A 21,281-nucleotide genomic window follows, 5' to 3' on the forward strand; every position below is an offset into this window, starting at 1 on the left:
CCTCCTCCCTTTCTCTCTCTACTCTCTAGCTCAGTCACAAAGCAGTCATACTGGACTGCCCCTATAAAAGCTAGATTGAGACAAAGACAGAGTCGAAATGTTAAAAAATGTTGAAAAAAACAGACAATGACAGTACGCAACAGGACATTTTTTTCTTCGTTTATAGAATTAAGCTATATTCATATTTACATAATTACATTGTTTATAGTCTAACACTACACTATCCTTCACTTACATACACCGCCATTCCCAAATCATTCCAACTGTCACGGGCCCTATAAGGCCCGACCCATTTCCTGTTTTCGGGTGTTTACCCTCACCTTTCAGAAAATTTTCAAGAAAAAATCGATTAGAGATTGAAAAATGTATTCTGCTATGCCCATACACAGTTTGGCATTGGATGGGAGTGGAAGGGAGTATCCATTTGATGGCACCAACTTGGTTGGGGATCTATGTGTTGTTCTCACGACGGATCCGAAGCCCCGACTAAGGTGGACTTCGGAGCTCCACGAAAGATTTCTTGATGCTGTAACCCAGCTTGGTGGCCCGGATAGTCAGTTCCCGTCTTCCTTTTTTTTTTTCTCTTATATTATTATCTAAATGCATGTTTTATGCGTTCAATGTGGATGTAGATATGTCTATTTAACTTGTATGTGTGCGCATTAGAAGTTCACTTTTTGTTCACTATTACATGAAGATACAGGCATAATATTGAATTTTTAGGAAATTCTACCGTTGGAGTTGAACTCAGTTTTTTTTACTATAAATATTAATGGAGTACTTAGATATATATCTTGAAATTATGTTAGCATGTGTTTGCCACGGTTTCTTTACAAATTATTGTTGGGGTTTCCTTTGTATCTTGTATAGTACCTTGTGCTGAGAAAATATATTCATGATCAGGAGTGTGATGCTATTTCTAGCAAGGGTCCTTATTTGTCGTATTGACGATCGAATTATGGTTGATACCAAAACACTCAAATTTACAGTACTTGTTTGTACCAATTGCAGAGTTTCTTCTTGAAAAAACAAAAGAAGGTAGTAGATTTAAAGTTCATGAGAAAATAATATGAAGAAAATCTGTATTTTTGATGTTTGTCGTATTGACAGTCGAATTATGGTTGATACCAAAACACTCAAATTTACAGTACTTGTTTGTACCAATTGCAGAGTTTCTTCTTTAAAAAACAAAAGAAGGTAGTAGATTTAAAGTTCATGAGAAAATAATATGAAAAAAATATGTATTTTTTATGTATCTGAAGAGTTTTCTTTTTTTGCCTTGTCGAAACTCTCTACAACTTCTACTTTAAATATGGTTTCTACAACAATTCAAAAATCCTTTTGGCCTTGTAAAGTTGTATCTTACTTTAGTTGTTAATAAATTTCCCTTCCTGGTTGTGGCTTTAAAAATAATACATCTAATTTGAAATCTAGTACTTGGTGTTGTTATTGAGGTTTGAAGTTGTGCTGAAGGGTAGAGTTAAAGCTATGTTCCTAAATTAAACAAAATTTCCCGGGGTTTTCAATGATATAATCTCAAGGGAACCTTTATTTTGCATTATTGATAACTGCAGAGATCCAAGACCATGATGGCAAAGCAATAATCTGCCCTCTGCCATTCCTTACTCTTAACTTCAAATTGTTAGTGAGCTTTCGCATTAACAGTTAACACAAATTAATCATCTGAAATCTTTGCAACCAGGCCCACTCTTTTACACGTGTTGGCTGAATTAAGTGACATTATTACTATCTGCCCATGATGAGAAATGGTAGGGGATGAGACAAAAGAGTTACTTGTATCTCACTAGGAAGACTTGCTTTGGAATGGGTGCTGAAAGTACATTGTTGGAATGCAGTTACAAATGTGTGTCTTATAGAACATTATGTGAAAACATGTTGCCTAAAATTTACATTTATGTTTAAACCAAGGCAAAAGAAAGGAAAAGAATATTTTTGTTATTTAAAGGTTTGCGGAACGGAAGCCAAATTTCTTTTTTTTTTTTTCTCCCCCAAAACTATCCTCCTTTTAACTGGAAATGTGTAAGAGGGTAATGAATTGTACTATGATTCTTTGAGGGGGATCAGGTATGAAATAGAATGTGAATTATTTTTTAACCTTTTTATTTATCCAAGTTCTGTTTATATAACGAGTGCTGTCATAAATCACTTACCAGTACAAAGCTTCCCACATAACCTCCCTGGCTATTCTTTCTAAATGAGGTTTACCTTTTTCTTGCCTTGCTTGATTTTTCTTGTGCTAATAGCTGCATGCATACAAGGCCCTGATTTACTATATTTATCATTATATTCAGATATATAAGTTAATTTGATGATCATTCCTGAATTACATTGCAGAAGCAACCCCAAAAATGATAATGAGAACTATGGGAGTGAAAGGCTTGACATTGTATCATTTGAAGTCGCATCTTCAGGTATGCTGTTTCACAATACCTTTCCTATCCGCAACCCACCCTAAAATCCCTGTGAGCCAAGGAGGGAAAAACAATGCTTCACCTTTTTTTTTCTTTTTAATTCTCTTGAAAGTATAACTTGTTACTGTGCAAGTGTAGATAATCGAGTATCTTACATTGCAGAAGTACCGCTTGGGAAAGCAAGCTAACAAGGAGTTAACTGACACCTCTAAAGATGGTACTAACAAAACCTTCTTTGTCATGATTTATAATTAGACCATTTCGCATTCTCTGCATGCCTAGTTTCTCAGTTGGCATTTTTCCTATTTGAAGTATTAAAAGTGTTAGTTAATTTATTGATGTTACAATTGTTATCACTAAATAAGGTAATACTATAAAGGAAAATCCTTCATTTATCAATTTCTGCTAATCCAACTGAAAAACTATCAGCATCAAAGAGTGCAGCGACATAATACAGGACAGGCACTTTCATAGAAGACGAACGTTGCTTCAAAATTTCGGTCCAAGCTCCAAAGATTTAAGGTCTTCCAATGAATTCTATCTCTAAATTGACTCGAGTGGGTGGACATCCTTTTGCAACACAAGATTTGTTTTTGGAGTCTCAAGCTCGTTATCTCATGGAGATTTTTGGGGAAAAATAACGAAAAACTGAATTCTGTTTCTTGATTTTTACTGGCCCTGGCTGAAAGCCAAAATATGAAAAATTGCTTGAAGATATCAATTGTCTTTTCTCACTACTTAGTCTAGCACAAGAGATTCAGACCGCTTGAGTTCAAAAATATTTATTTGAAATATGAGGTATTGGAGTGCTGATCACCCTGCACCATTTGGTTCTATGTTATTATTGATGGAATTAGGATTAGATTAGTTAGAGACATCTAATGCATCCAGTATATCATGATAGACTAATTGGAGTTTTAACCTAACACTCGTCTCTACTAATTTGAGAGCATCTCCAATGCATTCTATGGATTACTGTTTAGGTGATATACAAGTTGAAAGACTTTTGGTCCATATGACATTGATGGCTAATGAGAAGACACTCACTCCAAGTCCAAAATTGGTCTTTAATGAGTTATATCTACAATTCAATAATGCTATCTAGGTGTCTTTTATTTTCTTAAAATAAATAAAATCCACATCTAAATCTACATGTAAAATATAAATGTCACTTAGTCAACTTGTCTATCAGAGCTTCTGAATTTAGACGTAACTCCTGTCAAATTGCATCGGAAGGAAATTTTTTTAACATTGTTTATTTTGCTTACGTGACAATTTTTTTTTCAGCAATTCATTGTAGCATTGGAGATACTGTGATAAGATTAGAATTGGTCTTATTGAAGCTATTTTCAAACTTTAATTACAAACAACTAAGAGGGTTTAAGGTTTTGATTTAAATGCACCTAACCTGTTCACCACATTCGACCAAATTGGTTACACGGGAATCTGATTTTCAGTACTTTAAAAAAAAAAAAAAAAGATTTAATAATATTTTTAACTCTTATATTTTATCTACATTTTAAAACTTCATATATCTGAACATTGTTTAATTCCTATTCTAAATAGAAATATCAAAAAGTAGTATGTCCGATCCTAAGTGTCATTTTGGTGATCAAATAACTGACCTCAGCCTATGGATGTCAACATGTTGCAATCTATATTTAGGGACTCACTGCTAACTCTGAACTAGTAATTAAGTTACAAGGAAGGCCCAAGTGATCAGCATTTAAATTTTATTCAAGTCGCAAATGCAATTAAAATAATCGGGGTTTATGTTTATGTTTCATTATTTAGATTTCATATTCGAGACAATTTTAGTTCCTTGTGTTGTTTCTTACCAAAACTAGTCAGATTTGATACCTTATACAATGAGGGCAATGCTTTGAATCAAAGACCACTTTATTCTTGAATACAATTACAAGTTTCTGAATAAATATCTCATATTCCGCTCTCTTTTGGGCACTCTCTCGCTACTCCACTCTTTCTTCATTCTCTTCTCTCAATCTTATCGATGTTGGGCGTATAGGCCATTTGGCCCATTTGTTCCTTTTCTTTTAAAAATGGGTCCAGACTTGAGGGAAATTAAAGCAAAGGTTGGTGGCCTTTTTCTGCAATTATTGGAACGATCCCGTTAAACAAAATAGGGCAATTGTTTTGATTTCTATTTTCTGAAGGTAGAGAACAAACACACACCCCATTTTGGAAGAAAGGGTTTGTCTTCTCTAAGATTGTTCTTAGAAGCTTGATGAGTTCTTACCCCTCTACAGGTATTGTTTCTTGAGTTTCCATCTAGTATCGTTAGATGATGGTGTATTGTAGTAAGCCAAGAATTGTTCTTGGTGTAGTGTGTGTTGGAATACCTCTCGATTTGGGCATAAATCTAGTGAGACTATTGTAATCCTATTGCTTCGGTGATAGTAGATTTTGTCGGTTTGCCAGGTTGATTTTCCCTTTGTCTTGAAGTGTTTTACGACTTTAAAGAATAATTTTGGGTTATTTGGTGCTAGCTTTATTATTTTGGTATTTTGTTTTGCTTGCATTGGTTATTAGTTGAGTTGATTGTATTCCTATTTTAATCACACAGTGAATGGAAAACTTAGCCCTTGTTTGGCCCCATTAAATTACATTTCATTACATTCTATTTTTCTCTCTCTTATTTTCAACCATACAATCTTTCATAAAATAATATTACACATGAATCGAAAACTTTTTATTCTTTTTCAACCACTTATTTTTCAAAAAAATATTATTCCTCCCATTTTCATTATCAAAAAATGGGGAACAAACAGGGGCTTATTTTGTTCTTCACATTGGTATTGCCATTTTGCTATTGCAAACTTGTGGTTTTGCTGGTATTGTAGATTAGGTATTGTGATGCATTGTTGGTTTGCTTGTATTTTCTTACAATTCTCATATGTATTGTTGACTTTGGTTGTTTGTCTGTTGCATCCGTCATCATCATAATTTGTATTTTCGTTGTATGAGCCAATCTCCATACATCCAAATCATATAGTGCAAACTCGAGGGGTGAATTCTCATATAATCCATGGAAACAAATTACATGCTTTGAATGCATATAAATGATGAATCAAATTTAAAATTCAGATTACAACAAATTTAATGACTATTTAAGGGCTCATTCCTAACAATGACCCCAAAATATTGGGAATTTTAACCCATAAAAAATTTCTCCATTTGCGTATTTATCCTTTCTATTTTTGTTGTAGATGTTGCATATTTTGACTTTGACATTTATATTTATTTTTTTCTTATCAACTCCGCCTTTCATTTTTTATTTTCCCCCTTCACAGCGGGTTTTGGGATGTGCAGATTTGGATAACTAGCGTACGGATTATGGGATTATATTATTTCACCATCTATCTTTTGGCCCCTTTAAACCATTATGGGCCCCATCTGGCAAATAATATTATAGGATAATATTATTTCACAAGTGTAGCCCTTTATCGAGGCGACAAGATGTCAATTTCTGGATTATGTTTTAGGAAAAAAGAGCTTTACTTTATATGGATTAGGTGGACAAGTGGAAGCCTTCAAGAGCAAAGCACAAGAGGTAAAAAGACAGCAAAGAAAATAAAATGATTTCTGGAAACTTGATGTATTTTATTCTCTGCACAGATATAGAGCTGGAGTTTAACAGAATGCCAAAGAAATTTGCAGATTACAAGGCATGACTAACAACTTCCTAATATCTGCATAAATAGAAAAACAGCATCAACTATCTCTCTAAAGACTTGGTCCTCAACCACTTGTTGCATATCCAGTTTTGATCAACTCCTTAATTATTCAGCCTATTATTTAGTCCATATGCAGCTGTTTAAGCACTCTTTCAACAGCCTTAGACTCCCCCCCCCCCCCCCCCCCCCCCCTGGCACCCGCAGCAACAAACACCCCCCCCCCCCCCAAGGAAAAAAATGGTAAACGAACAGGCTATGATGCTGGAACTCTCCAAAAATGGAGAAGTATCCGTATCGACACGGGATATGGATCAGATCGATGTTGCATCTGGACATGGTAGCATAAGGGAGAAGACGACGGAAGGTGGAGTCTTGCTTCTAGCTTTGCTTCTGTAGCGGAGTCCGCACTAGATGTCGTTTGTGGCAATGTGGTTATTTGGCTTTGCTTCTATTTCCATAGCAAGGTGGAGTCTTGCTTCTGGCTCTACTTCTGGATTTCTGCTTTTGACTTTGCAGAATGAAAATAACAGGGAGTTTGATTAAGTGGGCTGTTGACCAGATTTTGGAATGTGTTATATGGGCTCTTGTAAAGTCCAATGCATAGAGTTAATGAAATTACAATATTTTATTGGGACAAGTTGCATGGTCAAATTCATTTAATCTGAGTTTATTTTCATATTAAAAGCCCGTTTGTTTCTCTTTTTTGTGAAAATGAGAATGAAAAATATAGCCGTTACGGACCCCATATAAGAAATAGAAATTCAAATTTGGTGGCTTGATATGATGGATAACGATCATATTTTTCATTTTAACGAGGAAAAAATGGGAAACAAACGGGGGCTAAATTTTTTATTTCTTATATTTTATCTGTGTGAACTTTTTATTTTGTAGTTAAAATGATTTAGTGCTATATCTTTTTCTTGGTATTAAATTGAAATTTATTTTTATAATTGTTTTTTTTTAAATAATATATAAGACATTGAAATTAATTTTTTTCTTTAATTTTTTTGAGAAGAATTTGTTTTGGCTTTAAATTTAAATTGATTTCAAATTATAATCCAATTGTTTAAACATTAGTATTGTGGTAATTTGCTATCTAGCTTTAATATTGTAGTTATTTACTTTAATTGAACCATTTTCTCTTTGTTATTATGGCATTAATTTGGCCTTATATATATATATTGTAAGACCTATCTCCGTATCATTATCCAAAATTCGGATCATTTTTAACCATATCCCTATTTCTTAATTTTTAAAATGAGAAGAATTTGACTCCTAGATTAGATATGTACTCATATCTGACACCCTCACCCGTGTCCAAGCATTGTAGTGAATAGGTAAACTTAAGACCTTTGAAGGGTTTGGTAAGCTGATCCAATATTTCTTTTCTGATTTCAGTTGCTCGATTGATAGGGTAAGGAAGGTGTCCTTTGAGGGATTTTAAAACGGTTACAATTTGCAAATGATACTCTGCTTTTTTTAAGGCATCAAATGAATTTTCCTCAATCTTTTGTTTACTTTAAAACATTCCAATTTTACTAGCGTAAAATTCTTGTCTAAGAGTGTAATTGTGGGAACTAATGTTGACTCTAGCTGCCTCGAGAAAGTGATTTATAGGTTGGTTCTATAAGGAAGTGGGACTTGAAATTTCTAGGCCTTCCTCTAGGAGTTAATCTGTTGTCTGTTAGGTGTCCAAAAGTGAGGACGTCTGGAAGTAAATCATTGCTCTCTAGAGGGGCAGAATAACTTTTATTAGGTCATTTTGTCAAGAATACACGGTATTTAGGATCTCAGGTTAGATTTACCAATATGGAGAAACTTTTATGAGGTCTAATTTTGGGTGCGATCAGCATAACCATTTGTTCGCTTGAGATTTGGACTAGAAGTAAAAATAGATGTGGCTTAGGAGTGGATAACCATAAGCTTGGATAGAAGAACATAGGAAAATGGCTTTGAATATTTTCTATGGAACAGTCTTCTTGATGGGGTAGGGTTGAGAGTTGCAAGTATTGTCTATAAACTTAGCTGTTCCGAGTCTGAAAGAAACTTTGAGAGGTTGTGGTGGAAATTCTTGGGTTCACAAAATGGGATATGGGTGTAGGAGATGAGATTCTTGTTCCAGTGGTTCTTCTTTTCCTAAAAACTAATAAGTTATATTCGCTTGAAAATGTACCTTGAATATGTATTTGAAGGTGAACAATGAATTGGAATTTTGAATTCCTACACAATTAAATTATAGATTTGTCCTCTTTCTTGACTACCATCGAGAATATCTCTTTGAAACCTTTTTGAATTGACCAAATGGATGTCAAGTACCTTGGTTTATTTTTATTTTGAAGTCCCTCTCATGCTCTTGTTCATTCACTAAACTCCCCGATTTTTTACCAATTCAAATTTATTTGAAAAATATTGTGTCCCATACGAACAAGTTCAAGGGGTTTCCTGTAATTATTAATCAAAATGATATGTTATATTCTCGGTTTTGTTTTTACTTTCTTGGTATTATTGGATTTCATTTTTGCTCGATAATTGTAATTCTGTTTCCATAACTGAAAAATAAATGTTTTCATTCATACCTACTTCAAAAGATCTTTCATCAGTTGCTCTGTAAGACAATATCGAGCGTTTTATGGAGGAAATGAAAATGCTGGGATTGGATGGTTCATGTGGCATGACAGTCTTCAAAATCTGGTGGAAATGAGAATGGGGGAAATAAGTGCTTAATGGATAACATGTTGGCTATCTTATAAAGCATTCCTAGCATTTCAAACTCTCATTCATTCATTTGGTGTTGCTTTGGCTGTAGCATCTTGCGGCGCTGAGAGTCAGGATACTGGTTTATCTACATCAGCGTCATCAAGAATAATGTCACAAGATATAATTGAGTACGCTATATCCTCTTTTCTTTGACCAAAAGTTATATCTTTCTCCATTCGATCTTAATTTTTCATATTTTCACCAGTGGCAACCAGGTTACAGAGGCTTTACGAGTACAGATGGAAACTGAACGAAGACTGCGTGAGCAGCTGGAGGTTAGGACATCATCTGTTTATGCGACTTGTTCGATTTTTTGCTGTGCATGGAAGTGTGTGTTTGTGTTTCTGCTTGGTGACTTTTTGCTTTAGCTTCTAACATTTTCTGTATTTGGGCCTTACGAATAACTTATTTTAAACTTTGACCAACTAAAAAAATTTATTTATTTATTATTATTTTTTAAACTTAAGTTCTTCTGAATAACAGAGATTTTTCTGTATGTTGCCACTTAAATCTCAGCAGAAGTATGCGTATAAAAGTTCGAAAACCCCAAATTAAATATTTGATTTCTGCAACTTCATGAACATATGTGATATAAACCAAGTTCAGTTCCACATTGGTTTCCAGGTGCATAGTTACCCTAAGCTCCATGACGCTTGAATTTCATTACAAAGTTGTGATGCAAAAAGGGTTTCTTCTTATAATACCATGAAAAGCAGGTCGAGCGTCATCTCCAGATGAGAATAGAAGCACAGGGCAAGTATCTACAGTCAATTCTTGATAAAGCTTGTAAAGCTCTTAAAGATGAAGACGTGGTCTCTACCGGGCTAGAGACTGCCAGGGCAGAACTCTCTAAACTTGCTATCAAGGTTACTAATGACTTTGACAGGATTATCTTGCCGCCTTCCATTGGCAAAAGCTTGGTGTTGGATGGAAGTCCAGTTCTCCCTGCATCACAGGCTGCTGCCCTGAAAAAAAGACCATGGCCTTTGTTTAGTAATGGAGACCCGTTGCTTATTAATGGCAATATACAGGCAGCCGAGTGGAAGGCGGCAAATTTTGATGAATCGAACAACGCTGCCTTTTTTCACTGTGTCTTGGATAATGCTAAATGATTGAGCAATATTGTAAACTGTAGTGTCATTGGTTTGTATATTCTTGAAGTTGATTTTCATGGATCAAGAAACTTCATAATGATTTTCGTTATTCCCTTCTATTTGTTGAAGTTGTTAGAGAGAGCACCGTGCCTATCATTTCAATCTTATTAATAAAGACCTTTGCTTATTTTGATACCATGTTCTTTTTTGATATTCTCTTTTTATTTTGTCAAACCTTTGTATCTAGTGTTATTTTTTGCTTATTAAAAATGAGGGGTTAATGATATGTTTCTTTGTACTTTTTTATCCGTCATTCCGAAGGAAATTATCACTAAAGAGAAGATGTGGTACTTAATTGAGAGTTGAAGATAAGAATGCGATTAAAAAAATAATAATAATTGGATAAATAATTGCAATAATGAGTAACTATTAGGAATTTTCATTACAATTAAAATAAGACTCCGTTTGGTAGTCATTTTTTTCAAAATACATTTTTTCTCATTTCTTTTCAACAACACATTCTTTATTAAAATAATATTACACGTAAACGAAAATTTTTTTTTTATTTCTCAACCACACATTTCACATCAATTTATTATTTTAAAATGCATTTTTACATAAAAATGTCTATCAAACATCTCCTAAATGTGAAGCGAATATTTCGCTCTTCTATTATTCATCGACGTCCTAGGCAACGTCGACCACTATTCCCACCAGCTGTGTTGCTCACTTGTCCGACCAAAATCAGCCTAAACAGCCTCACATTTCATGGGCTTTTGCCAGTTATGTAAGTAGGAAGGCCCTGCAACCAAGTGCTGCCTCAATTTTAACCATGTACTGATGTACAGGCAATCTAATGAGAGAAAATTACCTGAAACATGTTTTTTAAAGTTTTTATTTCATTAGTTACGAATTAACATTTTTTTTCCCAAAATCAGGTAATCTTATGAATTTATATGCTTAGTTCCAATTAGATAACATAAATAGTCACAGTCATACGAGCTCATATGTTAATTTTTATAACATAACATGTTATAGATACATAAATTTATAGGTTATATGCTGTTGGTACAAAGGGACAAAGGTCACGCTAAGCAAACCAAGTTACAGTTCACACTAAAATAAAATAAAGGTCACATATAGATTAGGTCACAATCACACAATTCATAGATTGTAATCGTTTATTACAATATGTTACAATCACAAATAATACAACTGCATATATTGGTAACTTTATCTCGTGGCTTAATTCTTGATTCTCCATCAAAGATCTTTGTACTCAATAACATATGGGCCAAATGATAGGAAAATTCCTTGCTTCATCCAAATGTGTAAAAAATTCTAACCACACTTGAAAGTCGAGTACTCTACCAAGTATTTGGGTTCAATCGAAGTAGCCCAATTGATCATAATTATTATTTTTCAGATGAAAACAAGCTTTTAGTAAATGATATCACACATAATAGCAAATGAGGTAAAGTGCATGCTTGAAAATTGTTTATACATGACTTCAATTATAAACAGGTAGATAAGTGATGAATCAGTTAATGGTGTTTATAGATCTATCAAAACATGCAACTAAAAATAAGCTTGACTGATTATAAACATTTTATAAACAATGTCAAACAAGCACAAAAATTGGAATTAATCAACCCAATTATAGGTAATTGGGGAAGTAGTAGCAAATAAGGCAAGACTATGGATCATCTTATACCCTTTGCAACAAATAAAGCGTCACGTATCAACACTTGCTTCTTCCATGAAAGCTATGGCATTTGACAAAATTAAAGTAGACGAAGACCAAATGGAGGACTCAATGTTGTATACTACTCTTTGTGCATCACATTCCACAATACTTAGCAAAATGTAGACCCTGACGGTGAGCAAGAGTTTCACCCAATCCTGCTTCATAAATCACACACTGCCACTAGCAAACCAGACTAATCTCTAATTGTCGCCCAGATGCCAAACCAGCCCTCCTCGACTCTGATAGCCACATCCACCTTCAAGATTAATACCCCCGAGCTTCGAATGAGAAATTTTTATTAAACCTTTGTTTAGATTTCATTTTTTGCTAAATTATAAGTTGATAGAAATAAGTATACTATTTGTGTGTCCTGCAAAATATGAGGTTAAACTTAAGAAAAAAAATGAACTTACTAAATGAAGAATGAAACCCAATAAAGGCGAAAATTCACTTGGAAATTCCAGACTTCATTATCCGTACTTGTAAATAAAATAACACTAAAATAGCCCCCGGGGCACAACTCAACTGGTGGATCAATCAACATTGTCTTGCTTCCAGCGGTAGGGTGGAGAGTTCGATTCCCGGTGGGAACTGCGGCCCAAAAAAAAAAAATTTGGTATCGAGCAATCACTGTGAAGGAGGGTCTCCTGTGCGCAGAAGTGTACAGGCAATGGGGGAACCTGTGATCTAGTTGAGGCATAACCCGCGATTTACCCCCTCCAAGGTTCTAGGGGCATGGGTCTTGGGGGTTCAGGATTTAGTCTGGTGTAAGTTGGGATACTTGGATATCAAAAAAATAAAAAAAAATAACACTAAAATAAAAATACAAAAGGGACATGGAACCATAAATTAATTGCACGGCACGTGAGGTCCTATGGTCTAATAAAAACAAAATGATAGTAACTTCTAGCTGAAGTAATAATGGGAACAACTCCTAATTCGACCCGATGTCTCGATCATTATCAAGATATTCCGAATTCAATAAAATTATAAACATTATCTCATTTATATCATTTTTTTTTTCCAAAAAATTCTTTGGATAATTTCATTCATGGTCACTGAACTTCAAACAAAATTTTGATTAGATTTTTACTTTAATTTATCTCAATTAGATCACTGAACTTTTATTTTGTTTCCAATTTATCATTCTTTTACATTTGGCCAACTATCTTCCCTCAAAGGCTCAAGTTAAAAGAAATTACTTCGTTGAGTCATTTATCGATCATACCATAATTAATTTTCCACGTATCTGCATGGTAATTCTATGGATTCAAATGGTAAAAGTAGATTATGACAATATTTTTAGATTAAAAGGTTAAAATGCAAAGTTAATGATACGTTATAATAGGAAATTCATATGCCACACAATGATCACATGAAAATTCATTGTAGTACGACCATCAACTAAGAAATTCTTATAAATTTTAAATATGATAGGTAGCGAAGTAGTGAAATTTGAAACTAAATCAAAATTAAGCAACCCAATTTAAAACTAAATTATAGTTTAGTGAACAAATTGAGATAAAATTAACTTTAATGACAATGAATATTTTTCTTAAAGTTCAGTGAGCACACAGAAATTTACCCAATTTTCTTCACATGCTGCTGGGGTTGCTGATTTTTCCGCCTCGAGTCCCTTGATTGCCACCCTTTTGAATAATACTTACCTAATTTATATATCCAAAAAAAAAAATCCTCTTTTTGATCAAGTTCTGAATTTCCCTTTTCCTTTCTTTTCATGGTTTCTTTAATTTTTCAAAGAAAAAAGCTTCCCTTTGGTTGGTTTGTTTCAAAGGTTGAATATTCAGTTGAAATCAAGTTTAATCATCAATGAAAAATGGGGTGCCGGGCCATTCACATGTGGACTTTGAGTGGTTTAGTTGGTGCTTTTCTTGATCTCGCTATAGCCTACTTCTTGTTGTGTGCATCAGCAATATCCTATTTAGCAGCAAAATTTCTGGGTTTTTTTGGATTGTGCTTGCCATGCCCTTGTAATGGCCTCTTCATCGCCGCCCCAAATAGTAATCACTGCTTACAACGACTGTTAGTTGATTTCCCAACTCAAACAGTATCTAATGTTCAACATTCTATGAAGCAAAAGTTCCCTTTCAATGATTCCATTTCGGAAAATAATCAAAACGGTAAAGTTATTAATGAAAATGTTAAGGGGATTCTTGAAATTGAAGGTGAGGCATCATGTAGTTCATTATCAGATGCAAGGAGGTCAAGGAATGTACCCAGGAGGCAGCTGAATTTGAGGAAGGATAGGTCTGATATGAAGGGGAAAAGGGTAGTAAATTATACAAGAAAGGGTGGATTTGGATTGAGGAAGCGTCGAAAAGGGAGTGTTGATGGTGGGAATTATTCATTGGTTTCGTCATATGATCCTTCCCTGTGTGGCGAGCAAGATGGTGCTGTTCCTATGTCTCCTTATAGTATCGACAAGATAGGGAATGAATTCAGTGGAGGCATCTCATTGCCTCTGGATAATGAAGATGCTACTCATAACATTGAATGTGAGTTCTCTTGTTCCTTGAATTCCGGTTTAGTTTGACTTCTTATCATCAGTAACATAAGTGGCTATTTGATTGCTAGCACATCTTATGTTGTAATTTATTGCAAGCCCTTTGGACACCTAATATTATTGATTCTATACACGTATTTGATATCCTTAATATTCTGACATATTTGAAGGATTATTGGAGGGCGCATTTTCTGTAAGATATGGCTTGAGAGGCTGCAAGATTACCATTATAATCTCTTTTATTTTCATAAATAAAAGTCGGCATATGGATGTTGCTCTTGCTTGAGGGTGAATAGCTATAAATCTCTGTGTCTTTCTCTTGTTTGTGGATCTGCTTATGTTTTAATATTGCTTCCATAATTTGAATTAGGGCTTAACACCCCAAAAAATTGTTTGTTGTTCTGCTGTGGCTGCATTTGTTTACTGAACGAAGACATCAGTCTTTGTTCTGTTATCATTTTGTGTTAATTGACAAGCGAACACTTCTTTATTAGTAATATCATGTAAGGTAAGTTTGGTCTTTCATCTACAGGGATATTTATCTCCTGTAACCTTGCCAAACCGTCTTAAACGAACTATAAGCTGTATAAACTGTTTTCATTATTTTACAAGTTGAATGTCTTTTGATTCTAAAGATCTCCTTTTAGTTCTGCTCACCACTTGCCACGAAAGAAAATTCCCATGTTTGAGCTTCAATTTCACTTGCTCATCTCTTTCAAGAGTGGAAATGATCCAAGATATTGGGGCCTCATCTGTTGCTAAACCTATTCGATCTAATCCTTCACTACCACTTTGGGCCATACCATTTTTGGTTCATCTCTCTCTTCTAACTCGTACTACTTGGATACACGATCTTGTGATTGCCAGGGTTGGGGGTTATTTAAGGTCCCCTATGAGACACATTTCCAACTGCCTAAATAGACATTCCATTAATTTATCCTCAATTGGTACAGCCTTTACTTGTTGGCATATATTTTATTTTTTTTATTTTACCTATTCTAACATAATCCCAAGTCCATGTTAACATCTTCATATTTTCGATATTTGTCTTATATGTGTCCTTTAACAGTCCAATGCTCGGTATCACAAAGTATATCAATTAAGAAGTCTTTTGTAATTTCAGGAGGAATAAGCTTCAGGATTTTGTATATGGAACAGAACTTAAATAAAAAGACCAGTTTGTAAGTGTTAAACAAGATCAACTAACAAGAATATAATGTATTGCATATCTGCAAGAATGAACTTGGAGGAATCATATGATCAAGGTGTACGGACCTTGAGTGTGAATGCTTATATTTTTTCAAAGGGTAGTTCTGCAACTGCCATTATATTTTTCTAAGTCCCAATGGAGCTTTTAGCAACAAAGGCCATTATAGAGTATGGATAACAAAGCTGATACCATCAGCAATTTTGCGTTTTGTAAAACACAAAGCTCTATCTCTTCTCTGACCTGTTAAGTTAGGTTTTAACATTTTCTGAGAAATTCTTTGTAATCTTTGTTTATTTCAAGCCTTAAAGATTACTTGCAGCTTTGCTTATTAATCAGGCATGCATTGACATACTATGAACTGGTTTTTTGAGATGTTCTTGAAAGTTTTGATAGTGGAATGAACTGAAAGGATCCAAGTATGCGGTATTTTCTGTAATTATGGTTTACACGTGCTACGTTTTATCCATGAACATAGATGATGAGGAGGCTCCCACAATCATGGGATTGAAGCAGGGAGTTTTTGAGAGCATTCAATTGGATAAATGCCCTGGTGAAGATATGTACATAAGGGAAAATGTACCATTTGTTGAAGATCTAAAAGAGCATGACCGAGGGGACCTGAGTTCCAATGGAGATGAGAAAAATGCAATAAGATTCTTGAAACAGGCGCTTGAAGAAGAGCATGCTGCTGGTTTGGCTCTTTACCAAGAGCTTGAAAAGGAAAGAAGTGCTGCTGCAACTGCTGCAGATGAGGCTATGGCTATGATTCTGCGCCTACAGGAGGAGAAGGCATCCATTGAAATGGAAGCTCGGCAGTACCAGAGGATATTAGAAGAAAAATCTGCTTATGATGCTGAAGAAATGGACATCCTCAAAGAAATCATGGTAAGAAGAGAGAGGGAGAAGCTCTTTTTGGAAAAGGAAGTTGAAATGTATAGGCAGATGAATTGTCTTGAAGACAAACAGTTAGCTCATGAAAGTGGGGAGAAAAATGATCCCCAACTACCTGTTGATTCTTCATTTGATCCAAATGAGGATCTTGTTCTGATGCTGCATGAGCTTAGCGCGTCTGTTGAAAAGAAGGTAATGATAGAAAACAATGGTTCAGATGATAGTGTATCTATTGATAAGCAGAAATGTAAAGCAGATATTGGAAATGAGTCCCCAGTTCAAGGATCATGTGAAAATGCTAGCTTCCAGAAACAAGAGGACTTAGGCAGACTACCTTTGCAGATGTCAATATGCAGTAGTGATAGCACTGTGGAGCTTCAGGAGAAAGAGATGATATCCGTAGATGATAACTTGTACATGCTGCCAAGGGACCCTCAAGAAATTAATTTTCCAGAGAAAACTATCCCTTTAGCACGGAAAGAGCACGAGGGAAATGAGAAAAACCTTTTCCAAAAGAGCATTTACCCTAGTAAAGGAACTGAGACAGGCGATCCATATGACACTCCACATTTGACACAGCATAGGAATAATGCAAATCATGGATTTCATGATTTGTGTAATTTAGTTTCTGAAAACGACTCTCATGTTTATGATGTTCATGTCATTGGCAATGGATCCAACTTCAGTAATGATGAAAATGGAAGCAAAGGTGAACAGTTTTTGGGCACTGATACTTCAGAAGATGATAGGAAAAATGATGTTCCCTTGGAGGCCTCTGTTGCAAAGATGGTTGTTGGTATCGCCGACTGTCCAGGTACTAGTGGTTTGAACACTGAACTGGACAGTAAGAGAAGCAGTTCAGACATGACTAGTTGGCTTCCACCCACGGGCCCTAGGTGTAAACCTTTACTTTCTGATATGCGGAGGAGTTCCATGTCTGCAGTGGATACTGAAAGGTTAAAAATCAACAGTGAAATTTTCTGGCTTCTAGAAAGGTTAAGGACTGTGCAGGAGGGGAGAGAGAAACTTAGTATATCTGTTGAACATCGTGAAAGGGAAAGAGTACAGATGGAACTTTTGGAGAATATTGTACGCCAGCTTCACGAGATTCGTCAGTTAACAGAACCAGGAAAGGCTGTGCGCCAAGCTTCTCTGCCCCCTCCATCCTCTAAGGTACAGCATTTGTGTTTCACCTTTATTTGCTTTATATGTTTAAAACATCAGATGCCTAATTGGACTGTTTATACTCTTAGTACTTTGGGGGTCTTCCATGATTTCCTCTTACTTCTCTACACAGTATTAAAAATACCAAATGTTAATTTACAATTTAGGGTTCTTCACAAGAACTCCTCCTAAATCTTTGTGTTCTTTTATCCAGAGTTACGAAAGTCATAGCTTACTAGTTGGAGTTGTTCTGTACCTCCCTACTGCCACAACTCAGTATTCAAATACACAATTTCCATCTTGGGTGAAATACTGGCCAATCTCAAGCTTCTAGGCCACTTACCCAATATTTGGAATTTCTCCCGTTATTTGAGTTTTGGCACTGTGCAAGCGTGTCCTAGTTTAGGCCGAATTCATTTTCTTCTTGTCAATGGCCTGACAAGCTGACAGTTTTCATAAATGGGTAATTGCAAGACTTGAACCTATGGAGTTGAGCTGCGAGGCTTCGCCGACTGAGAATAATCCGGAGTTCGGAAAGTACCCCGATACCATGTGGAAAAATATAATTTAATTCCATACCATAAAGCATTACTAGATTGCACTTTGCATACAAGGAAGCTAATTAATTCCTATAATTAGTCTCCCGTAATCGCTCTAATGATTAAGCTCGATAATCAGCTCCTACAATTATGGTAATAATCAACTCCTAGAATTATAATAATATAACCATACAAGTAGCTTCTAAATATAAATTTATGTCAATTACAACTATTTTTCACGGAACAAGATATTGAAATTGCAGAGTGAAATTGCAAAACTTGTATCTTTATCTTTAAAGAAGGATGAAACATCATTTTTATAAGCTATCTGGTCAAGGAAAACAGAAACAAAGATATTTATTGATGTGATGGGGTGGCAAGGCAAGTTCTATTGTGGGTGCTCAAGAAAAAAATTCTATTAGATAAATCAATGTAGTCAAGGATATGAATGGTAGAGAATAAGCAATTATAGCTTTGGTGTTCGATCAGCTTAGAAGGAGGAGACTTTCTTATTATTTTAGGCTTCTAAAAGGCGTCACTGTAATTCCTTATCATTTTGTATTAGTCATGGATGACTTTATGAAAGATAACTATTAGGTCTTGGTGTATGTTATTCATCGATGGCATAGTTTCAGTTGGTGAAATTAGGAGGGAATAAATTATAAATCTGAGTTTTGGAGCAAAAATGATTTACCTAAGTAGAAGCACATGTAAAATACATAGGGTCCATTTCGTAGGGTTTTTGAAAAGTCAAAAGCTGCTTCTGATATTAAGAAACTACATTTTTTTAATCTATTTGGATAATTTTCTAAAAGCTTTGTATGGCTAGAAGAGCTTCCTGAGGAAGTTGACTCAAAGTTTCCCACTTTAGCTTCCTTAGGTTTTCTATAAGAAATAGAAGTCTTGTTAAATGAGTCCTCAAAATGTTTTATGGTCATAGTAGGGATAGGAATAAGATGATAGTAGGGTCGTGATAAAAGATCATATTTTTCCGAAGGCTCGTTGTTTTATGCATTTAGGTCTGTTTATCAATAAGAATAAAGGACTTTAAGAGCATCTAACGCATTAAGATTAGAGTGGATAAGCCAAATTAGATAAAATGCTAAGCCCATGTTTTGAGACCCATTTTTTGAGGGGGGAAAAAAAATTTATTATTAATTTTTTTTTTTAAATAGTGATTTTTTGAAAAATATGTTGTTGAAAATGAGTTTTGAAAAAAATAGAGGCCAAACGGGGGGCTAAATATTCTAGGTGATCATAACATATTGAGTTGAAATGCATCTTCTAGGCTAGAAAATAAATTAAACCCCCATTTGTTTCCCATTATTTGCTCATTAAAATGAAAAATATGACCGTTATACATCACATCAAGCCACCATATTTGACTTTTTATCTCTTGTGTATATTGAGTTGAAATGCATCTTCTAGGCTAGAAAATAAATTAAACCCCCATTTGTTTCCCATTATTTGCTCATTAAAATGAAAAATATGACCGTTATACATCACATCAAGCCACCATATTTGACTTTCTATCTCTTGTGTGGGACCCGTAACGAATATATTTTTCATTCTCATTTTTACATTAATGTGTACCAAATGGGACATAAATCTTATTCCTAGTGAACTTGAGGTTCAACAACATGAATCTTTCTTTGTTACTTTGTTTGATTGACCTCTATATCAACCCACATGAGATGAGAAATGATGATACAAGCCAACAAGTAGAGGTTCTATCAATGAATAATAAATTAAGGGAACGATAACTTACATAGTTGAGACTTGTTTTGCATAGACTTAAAGGAACATCTATACACGGGAGCAATGTGATCCTATAGAACATGTTAGAAAAGGGAGAGTTACATGAAGATTAGCATAGTCTGATGTAGTTACCAAATATTTGATTCTTTTGGAACTGTCTGTAGATGTAGTTCAGCATCAAAATAGGTGAAGAAAAATGTTTCACGTGACTGACCTCAACTTTATTGAGAACAGGGCTTTGTTGTGGCTATCATAACAAAGTCAGAACTGGTGCCACATTCATACTGTGTGAGTGCTCAGTGTTAATTTTATAATACTAGATTGATGCTGCTGTTATGAAAATTATCCAAGTGATGGGCTTGCTTTTAACTGCCTGTTATCAAATCATAGTTTTTGCATAAGAAAACACACCGGTATCTTCTTGACTGTTACTTGGCACACCTTAGCAAACTATGTCTGCATATTTATAACTGATTTCTCATAGCTTTTTGAGCTTATCAGACCAGTATATTATTTCGACGATACACAGAATAGTAAACCATAAGAAAAGAAGTGTGTGTGATTTTGTCCCATGGAAACACTCGTACCAATATTCAACTCTAGTTGAAATTTGTTACTGCATCTAGACCGAGCTTGAATCAAAAAACTTGCAAACATGAAACAATCACAGTGATGTTCATTGCTAACATTAAACTCACTTCTGCTTGTTAGACAAGTTAAAAAAAAATTGCTGCTTAACACAAAGCTATGACTGACTTGTCCATTTCCTCTGATTATAACTTGTGACTTATTACTGTTTTTCCAACTTTTATAGTTTTCTTCTAATTTGTATCTTCGTTTATCATTCAATATAATCTTGATAAATCTAAATATAATGGTTGATTAATTTATGACTACATGAAACATAACATGTCATTCCTTTCCTATTATCTCTGCTATAGTATTTTTTCAGTAACCACGCTCTTAAAAAGTTTAAATTTTCATGTGGAAGTTTTGGTGACACTCGTAACAATAACGCAGGGCATGTCAAAGAAAAGGCGGTGCCGAAGTGTTTCCTCAGGACTCCAGATAAGCTCCTATGAATAGTAGTTTATGGACATGAACAATATGCTGATGTACATTTCCTTTATTGCTAAAACATTTGCATGTTTCCTTAAAATAGAATATGGAGGTCGGTTTCTGTTAACGAAGCATCTTGGTTGATTCTGTGCTGGGACAAATAGGATGGTAATGAAGAGTTGTAGAGGATAGGCGAGTTTCTTTCTCGAAGCTTTGTATAGTCACACTCGCTATTTAGTAGCCCTGTATGTACCGGTATCAGTAGCTTGGTCGACGATGAAAAGATTATGAAAAATGATTTCAAGACTTCGAGAAAAATGTGAAATTCCAATTTACGAATTTCAATAAGCAGCATTTTCCTCCATTTCAAGACTTATCCGGACGAAATGCAATGCAGTGAAGTGAATGATC

The 21,281-nt window shown here is 34.8% G+C and overlaps 2 protein-coding genes across 2 annotated transcripts; both read left to right on the top strand.

Moving 5' to 3' along the window:
* Nucleotides 1-10,176, top strand: LOC111388077 (protein PHR1-LIKE 3-like). The gene is made up of 6 exons (XM_023012741.1): nt 1-553; nt 2,356-2,432; nt 2,595-2,649; nt 8,934-9,012; nt 9,090-9,159; nt 9,601-10,176. The coding sequence occupies exons 1-6, from the start codon at nt 364-366 to the stop codon at nt 9,994-9,996; spliced, it is 867 nt and encodes a 288-aa protein (XP_022868509.1). The 5' UTR covers nt 1-363; the 3' UTR covers nt 9,997-10,176.
* A 3,170-nt stretch (nt 10,177-13,346) lies between these two features.
* Nucleotides 13,347-21,281, top strand: LOC111388076. Its single transcript, XM_023012740.1, has 3 exons — nt 13,347-14,241; nt 15,935-17,523; nt 20,832-21,281. Exons 1-3 carry the CDS (start codon nt 13,563-13,565, stop codon nt 20,895-20,897), a joined length of 2,334 nt encoding a protein of 777 aa, XP_022868508.1. The 5' UTR covers nt 13,347-13,562; the 3' UTR covers nt 20,898-21,281.

This window comes from Olea europaea, unplaced genomic scaffold (genome assembly GCF_002742605.1).
Source record: "Olea europaea var. sylvestris unplaced genomic scaffold, O_europaea_v1 scaffold453, whole genome shotgun sequence".
Classification (NCBI taxonomy): domain Eukaryota; kingdom Viridiplantae; phylum Streptophyta; class Magnoliopsida; order Lamiales; family Oleaceae; genus Olea; species Olea europaea.